Here is an 8,959-nt window from a genome sequence, read left to right on the forward strand (position 1 = left end):
TCGATCGCGCGATCGTCTCACCTTTTATTTAATGGCTACACGAAGCTCAATGACGGGCGGTCAACCTGTACCGTGTCGGCGAAAAAATAGCGCGGACGCATTAATCGTGATTTATTGCGACCGCGACGCGAGTCTTCGCGAACGGTGGACGTCTCGTTCTGTTTTTCGTTACGTAGGTCGATATCGACCTGTAGTTGGCCGATCGAAAGCTCGACTGTCCTGCTGTTCCCTTGTCGCGTCCCTGGTTCGTCGCATTCATTCGGTAAGCAAGAAACTACAGGCGTAAAAGGCGAAGTTTCTCTCCGTCTTGTCCGAGACTGTGGACTAATGACGCGGATCCTTTGAACGCGCGTATAATGGCGAATCGTCGGGCGGATAACCGCGAGATAAGGTCGCGTAAGCGTAGCGCGTGCATGCCGGAGATCCGCGTTCGCGTCCGGCACTAAAAGGATGATTCACGAAATTACGCGGTGTCGAGAGCGATCTCATAAGCAATCGGAAATGAGCGCGCTGCGGAGGCTGTAATTTAACAATATCCGAGATTACAGGGAAGGAAAAGAGAAGTAAGAGTGGCGTGGTTTTCGTTGTTTCAGGACGAGGTGGGAGGCAGTACGGTGGTAGCCGAGGGTGTAGTAGGCGGCATAAAGGGCCCAGGCGGCGGGTGCCGCGCATCCTCGATGACGATGGCCGAGAGCGCCGTGGAGGACGCTGCAGCCGCGCCCCCGGGTCCGGCCAAGCCGCCACCGCCCTCCTGTACCAACAATAACACCCTAGCGGCGACTGCGAACCGGAACCATCGGAACCTCCGCAGAAGGAAACGTCTCGACCAGGTCTTGGACATTCTGCAACACCGGAGTTCGCCGTCGGAGGGTGAAGTATTGAAGTTCGAGGGAAGCGTACCAGCGTCCGAAGAGGAAGAGGACGTGTTCGGTTCGCCCAGGTCGTCCTCGAGATCAGCCACGGATCCACCGTCCGGTATCAGTTTGCTACCCCTGAGGCTGAAGAGCGAGGAGCCCGTGACGTCTACCGAGGAGGAGTCGAACGCGAACGAGACCAACACCACCGACCAACAACAGCAGAATCATCATCCTCATCATCCGCACTATCACTCGCATCACCATCGTCACCGGCACAGGCATCATCATAGAAACAGCAACGCCAATCACCTGTACGATCAGCTTCACCCGCCTCATCAGAGATCCTCGGTGCCGAAATATGCGGGGTGCACCTGCGTTCAGTGTTCCCAATCGACAACCCCTCCGATGGTGCTACCTTCGCCGACATCCCCGTTGACTCCTCTCACACCGCTCACTCCGTTAACTCCGCTCACTCTGCCGCCGTTGACGCCGGGATCCCTATCGTCGTACAGTTTCGAGCACTACATGCACACCAAGTACCTGCCGGATATCTTCAGAGGACGCAGTCACTCGGACTCGGACCTGGTGCCAGGATGGGACCAGAAGCCGCCGCTCTCGACCTCGTCTGTCTTCTTCAACCATCCGTTGAGGAGCGGTTTCTTGGAGAGCGACACGACCAGTCCTCAAGAGTCGCCGTTGGATCTCTCGATGAAGAGTCTAATGGCGTCGGCCGCGGCGGCAGTTTCCGGTAGACCGCCGGCTCTCCAGTTACTCCCACCGGGGATCGTGTCGAGGGGCTCGGTGAGCGTTCCAGTAGTAAAAGGCGACGTGGCGTCGCCGACGACGAAGGAGAGCGTCGCCGTGAGGTACAACCTCGAGGTATCTCCCGTGGTAGAGGAGATGCCGCCCGGGGCGGACGTGGCGTACGTTTGCCCGGTCTGCGGGCAAATGTTCAGCTTGCACGATCGTCTCGCCAAGCACATGGCCTCGAGGCATCGCAGACAGGGTCCTCAGGACGCGTCCGCGAAGGCGTACCTCTGCGACGTATGCAAGAGGAGTTTCGCCAGGTCGGACATGCTCACCAGACACATGAGACTGCACACGGGCGTCAAACCGTACACGTGCAAGGTTTGCGGCCAGGTATTCAGCAGGTCGGATCACCTGAGTACCCATCAGAGGACGCACACAGGCGAGAAACCGTACAAGTGTCCGCAGTGCGCGTACGCTGCCTGTCGCAGAGACATGATCACCAGGCACTTGAGGACCCACGCCAGATTTCCCGACGTTCAGACGCCTAAGAGCGAACCTGGCCTTCTTGCCGGCGAGGATAGCCCCACGTTTGCGCAGGAGCTGACCTCCCCTTCGGCAACGATCAAGGCCGAATGACGACGGCCAGGTGGATGACCGCCGTGTTTCTCGCCCGTGATTCCAAACGGATTTCGAGAAGGTGAGCGACCAGCTTCGACGAACGGCTTCAGCGCCGAAGTTGCAAGGTCTCGACAGAGACGATGACAAGACACGAGGATCGCAGAGGACAACGACGGAAGGCAAGATCGATTCGTCTGGGTGGAATTGACCCAACGATCGACGAGATCCTACGATTCGATTAGAATTAAGGAAATTTTTCGTTGTCGAGGGATTTTGCTATTTTCCTAATATTTCGCATAAAATTGTCGTTATCGTATAACGAAATACATAGCGTTATCGATCTTGAAATTTTACGCGTCTTTTAACAGTATTATATGGTATTCGTCTTCCCCGTTGTTTCTCCTAGAAACTCGTGCGACGTTCATCTTCCGGAGTCCTTTGTTGTTCATCGAAGTCTTGGCTTGTTCGGAGATCATTTCGAAAATGACTGTCGTCTCGCGTGAAATATTCGTTTTGTATCTGGAAATTTAACAGACTGTCAAATGATTCTTCTATTCGCGTAAAGTAGATCGATTCTTTTCGACATTGCAAACTTTTTATTTATTTCCCATTTTCTGTTGATCCGCGAGAGTATCCATTCATCGTCGGAATTTCTCCGAACAACCGATCACTGTTAAACGATGGTTAGTCTCTCTCAGTCGATATTCTTGCGCACGAAACGGAAACGATTTGAAAGCATTCCCGCGGGAATTGCGTATTTGCTTACGCATATCCGCGCTCCGAAGGTTCGAAATTCGAAACATGACACGCGAAAGCTTCGGTATGTTCAAGATACTCGCGATCTTCTTCCGATGTCAATCTTCCATCGAAGCGTTTCGTTGTTTCGCGAGATACTCGCTCGTCGACCTCGTCTCGCGAGGAAGGAGACGAAAAGAGGAGAAACTTGTGCCAAATTTTCACCGTCGACCCGTTGTTAAGCCTCGTTCACATGGTTACATATCGGTCGAGTTGAGTACGTTGAAGAAAAGATCGTTGGTGACGTTCGGCATTTTGATAGCAAAGAAACACACTTGTCTCTTTCTGAATCCGGTACCATAATCATTTCATTCAGTTTCCCTTTTGAACTGTAAATTAATTATTTAAACTCTCGATTATTTTAAACTATTTTTTCATAAAATGGTTTTAAAATAAAACTAAGCGGCTTATAACGATTTTTTCAGAAGTACGACAGACATGAAAATAGATTCGACGTTTCAAGGAAAGCTGGTGAAAGTAATATTTATTCGTCAACAACGATCTTTCCAAAACTCAAACGTTGTTACTCAAAAACGAAATCCTCAATCGAGACTATCGTTTGGTTGTTGAGAAAAGAACACTGTTAGCTATTATAACGACTATTAAAACAGGAAAGAGAGAAAGAGAGAGAGAGAGTGTGTGTGTGTGTGTGTACGCGCATGCATGTTGCTTTATTGGGTGTTGTGAACTTCCTGTCAACAGCGTCGTGTTATATATTTATCGAAAATTCGTTTGTTACTCGCGAAAACAGCGTGAAAAGGGAAGGCAGTCGAGCGCTTTTGGAGGCTGTCTTTCGAGAAGATTTCAGAAGAGAGAAAGGACGCAGATGGATCCGCGAGATGCGACGTTTTTCCTTCATGTACGAAGGAAAATGAAAGAAACGAAATAAAAACTAAGAGAAAGAGAACGAACGTAACCGTACCTGCAGAAAGAAAGAAACTTAAAGCATAATAAAAGCGTTTAGATGTAACGTTAATTAGTGGGTAACGTTAATATTATTATTGCGTTTTATTATTATTATTATTATTAATATGGATATTATTATTATTATTTTTATTATTATTATTATTATTATTATTATTAACATCATATTGTAAACTGTTCGGAGTGAGAATGTTGCGAAAAGCGTGCGTAAGAAAGAGAGGAAGTTATTTTTTTATACGAAGATACTTTGCGAAAGGGTCGCGAGAGAGGTAAAGGAAAAGGAACACCGAGCGCGGGCTACGAGTAATCTAACGGTAAATTCATTTAGTATCGAAATTTGCAAAAATTCAAGATCGAACTTAAAGGGTATATTCTGCTGTTTAAGGGAAGAACTAGTCCCCTGTCGGAGTTCTCTTCCAAAGTGGCGCTCTCTCGCGAAGCAGGTGGACGAAACGCCTGCGACCACTTCGCGTTTCCGGTCCACGGTGACCAATTCATTAACTAGTGTATTTCGTTGAAGCGCGGTCTGAATTCGACCGTTCGGGATTTCTCGGTGACGATCCCTCGAAAAAAATACTCACTGGTTCGACTGGCGGATTGCGTTCTCGCAAATGTGTACTCGACTATCGAACCCTTTGTCGACAGATGCTTTAATTGAAAGCTTGTTACAATGTTTGATAAACAGAAAAAAATTCTATTAAAATTGAAAAGAAATACGCGGCAATCGGAAATAATTAGAATTAAAATGACAAAGTGAGTAGTGAATAATCTTGTCGCGAATATCAAATGTGATAGAGATGTGTCGAAAAAGCGTCGACGACACAGTGTGTCGCGTATGACGTTTCATCGGAGACTACACGCGGTGTCAGCTATATACTTCAACCTTGCTCAACCTCGACCGTTTCGTCTTTTTCCTTGCCATAACTCGGCCGCTGTCCAGTGTGTCTCCCGTTCGTGACCACGGTAAAACGGGCAGTGACGAATATCGCGAGTCACGCCCTGTGTAAACACGCACGATGCTCATCCGTACTAACACACGCGACCACACATGATATTGCATAGATATATATATATACACGCTCATAGACACAGAGACAGAATACAATATTGTACATCCATAGACGCGTTGTTCAGGAAATACACGGTGAAAGACGCGCGCACGCGCAGGTACGTATATCTGTATTTTTGTATACCGATGTTTTTTCTAATTAGTCTACCGTTTTAAGCGTTTCGAGAAGGAACGGAACGTGTAATTAGTCGTTAAGGGGAAACTGTCGCTCTCTGCTTGCCATTTTAACTTGCCTCTGTCGATCGAACGATTACTCGGAAGGCGGCTTGTCGGAGTGACAAGAGAAGGATACACGAGGGAGAGACCTCGAGGCGGAAGGTTTCGTATGATGGGCCTCGACGTTTTCTTCGCAGAGATTGTTCGTATTTCGAAACATTGAAATTACGACGTTTTGTAAATTCAGAAACTTATATTTTGATATCGTGAGAAATTGTGCAGTTTGTTTTTGTTATTCTTTATTTTCTATTTTTCTTTTTTTAATGATATTTGTGTCGTTTTTTTTTTTACATAATTATTTTTTTCCTTTTTCTTTTTTTTTTCGATATGAAATCACAAGGATAAATTCGGATGACGTAAGTTGGAACGAAATGATTGTCCGGTCTATTAAATTTTCGTTGTATCGAAACTTCCGATTCGATATCTGACCTTCGCGCGATTCAGCCTTAAACCTGAGAGAATCTCTCGCGCAACGAGCCCTTTTTCGCTTGATGAGACGTATGTAGATTGAAACGAAACGATATAGAAGGGACATAATTGTATAGTAAAAGAAAGACAAAAGAATAAGAAAGATGCGACACGCTCGTCGTGTCTGCAGGCAATTAAGCGATCGCCGTGCCAGACAACCTGTTCTTGTAATTATTAACACTCATTTAGCCATTCGTATGATTATAATTATTTCTATTATTATTATTATTATTATTATTAATAATTATTATTATATTATTATTATTATTATTATTATTATTAATTATTATTAATTATTATGCCTAGTTACGTTGTTAAGTGATTAATCATGTTTAATGCTTCTATTATTTATTTTGTTATCCTATTCGCAAATCAAGCTTCCTATTTTTCGTCCTATTCTTACATTCTTCCTATCCTTTTTCCCTTGTTTCTCGTTTCATCGAAAAATCCTGTCCGATTCTCGTTCTTTTCAGGGTGAAGAAGAGCGCTCGGTTTCAATTACAAACATCCGTCGCATTTATAAGCTCGTATTCCAGCTTCTTCTTCGCCCTTCCGCGTCATTTCCTCTTCTGCACATTCTGCGCAAAAGAAGTAAATGGCAAGGAACGACGAGAACGGTCTTTCCCGCGATGATTTTTACGGTTCCGTGACATTCTGTTTACGTTTTGTATAACGACGAACAAGAGATTGGACAAAAGAAAAAGGAACAAAAAAAGAATAAAAATAAAACGCTCACAAGGGTTTCTGTAAATTATTGCCGACGACGATTGTGTATGTTAATTTATAAATTATGTTGTGTTTACGAATCGTGCCAGAATGGAAAAAAAATATAATTTTTCAACGAACTGCCACGCGCGTTTTCATTCACTCCATTACGAATCATTCCAATGTATTCCCTAATTTTTCCTTCTTTATTTTCATCTTTCTGTTTCTTACCTTAGGTCTTTCCATTCGATTCTTTTTTTTTTATTTATTTTCCTTTTATTCGCGAGTTTATTTCATCCGAAAATTATCACGAAAACGGTGCCGTGCCTTCATCGTTGTAGCGTTTCGAAGGAGATTGGGGTGTCGCCGAGCCTCGTCCAATCATAGAATACATATCATCTTTTAAGGCTGAAGATACACGGTAAAAGCGTACGTAGAAGATGAAATATTTTTTCATGGTCGGTGAAATAATACAGGAAAAACTTAGCAACTGTATCTGTCTATCACTTGCGTACGATCAGTGTTGCGCAAAACGAATCGACGATTGCATGTCTTCACGGCCTTTTTTTAAAGAAAAGGGCTCGAACGGATTTTGCGATGTTCCCTTTGTACCCGTTTCTACGATCACGAGTCGATAATCCTTGTATCTGTACATCGAACAACAAACTGAATCTGTATGTTGCTGCACTCTTACGATGAAAATATATATACACGTTAATTGTTTCTACATTGACTGTGATTTATCAACGAACTTCACCAAACTTCATTAGCTTTCACGAGTTGCTGTGAATGCGCGCGTAAGTAAAACTTGTTGTTAATTCATTTCACATCGTAACTATATCAGTGCAATTGTAAAAGTAAACGTCATTGGAAAATCGTAGTATTGTATCGATATAATTACTGGACTAAAATTGTTCAACAAACCAATCATATTTCGAAAAATAAAAATCTTTCTATTTATAAAAAAAAAGATACAAATTCCAAATAATTACATACCTGTCGTTAATTAATCAATCGCACGATTTTCTTAAAATAACGCCAGTAGATGTAGTAAAAAAAGAGACATGCTTCGAATTACAATTGCAAAAGAAATAATAGAAAGAGAATAAAAGGAAGCGAAATAAATCCAACCACAATCGGTAAAGGAAGAATACAAGAGACGAATTGTTAGCCGGATAAAATTTCGTTCGACAACGTGCTGACTCGATACATTTACCGAGGTGGACGCACGATGAAAATAAAACGACGCGCGGATGTTCTTGGCTCGAAAATATTATTCCGCTGCGTTTTCGATGATTAATTCTCGCGATGCACGCGATCGGCAGGTAGTATGTTCTCTGTACGCCGCGAACATCCGTGGCCGTGATTCGCGTGTACGCGCCACGGGACCGAACAGCATCACGAGATCACCGAGTGCCGCGCAGCCGTTTATTTTCTCCGCGCCCAACTCTCCAATGACCCGAAATCGAAGCCGAGAGAGAAAGGCAGGGGCGCGAGTAACCACGTTGAAATTCGTTAGAGGAACACGTTTTTTTTTTTTTTCTTATGGGGATACGTTACTCAAGCGGTTGATACTCGAGCGGCCCATCTCATATAATCGTCTGACGAAATACACGCTCATAGTATTCGGTCCTTCAACGAATCTGTTACGGTGGTGGATTCAATTTGTTTCTTTTCTATTTAACGAGACGGTATAGCCTTGCTGATTCGCACGAGGGTACGAATGAAATATTCATAGTTTGTAGGAAAAGTAGATAAATGTCAGACGTATCTGAATCAGTAAGTCGGACTTCGTTTCTTTCAATTAGTAAGAGAATCCATGAAACTTGGTGGTGATAGGACCGAACAAGATACTGGATGACACAAATTTAAAGAGTGAAAGATTTGTAAATTTACATTGTAAGAAATTTGAATATTCGAATATTTGAAAATTTGTAAATTTAACGCTACACTGATTCTACTTTCAACGAGAGAAATCTCACCGTACGTGTCCAAAATATTCTTACGAGTTTATCTCCGCCCAATCGCAGAGTGCATTTCGTTCACCTTTCGACCTGAGTGTTTAAATCTCGCCGGTAGATTACACGTTTAATTATGGGATCGATTACGCCGCCGCGAGATATCTCGATCGATAACCCGAGCCTCGACTTCTCGTTCATCAAAGCGGCTTTCTGTTCTCGTTAAATCAAGACCATGACTTCCGACAGAAACCGCGATTGCTCTATTTGATCAATAGCAACGTTCAACGGTTGTCCGAATCTCGTTTAAAAACACCGAGCAAGAGCGATGGATAGCAAATGGAGTGATTATTGCTTGAAAGTGCAGTCTCACTTATCGCGATCAACTCGAACGCGTCATCAATTGACGTTTATTCTAATCTCCATGAAAAACGTTTCCCACTTGCGATCGATATTCAGCTCGTGAAAACCAAGTAAAGATAAATGACGAATCTCTATTTAACACGTTGATTACTCTCATATTGTGCGCGATAAAGAACTTAGATATCAGGTATCGGGGTATTATACAATACAATGACAGCTATCAACGGTGGATCGTT

The 8,959-nt window shown here is 44.0% G+C and overlaps 1 protein-coding gene across 3 annotated transcripts in view; it reads left to right on the top strand.

Moving 5' to 3' along the window:
• Nucleotides 1–7,129, top strand: part of LOC132916533 (E3 SUMO-protein ligase EGR2) — a 68,011-nt gene extending 60,882 nt beyond the window's left edge. For all 3 annotated transcript variants that reach the window (XM_060976620.1, XM_060976619.1, XM_060976621.1), the window contains exon 2: nt 594–7,129. In XM_060976620.1, coding sequence (XP_060832603.1) covers nt 678–2,243 — 1,566 coding nt within the window. In that variant the 5' untranslated portion in view covers nt 594–677 and the 3' untranslated portion in view covers nt 2,244–7,129. The remainder of the gene's footprint in view (nt 1–593) is intronic.
• The last annotated feature ends 1,830 nt before the right edge of the window (nt 7,130–8,959 follow it).

This window comes from Bombus pascuorum, chromosome 2, assembly GCF_905332965.1.
Source record: "Bombus pascuorum chromosome 2, iyBomPasc1.1, whole genome shotgun sequence".
Taxonomy (NCBI): Eukaryota; Metazoa; Arthropoda; class Insecta; order Hymenoptera; family Apidae; genus Bombus; species Bombus pascuorum.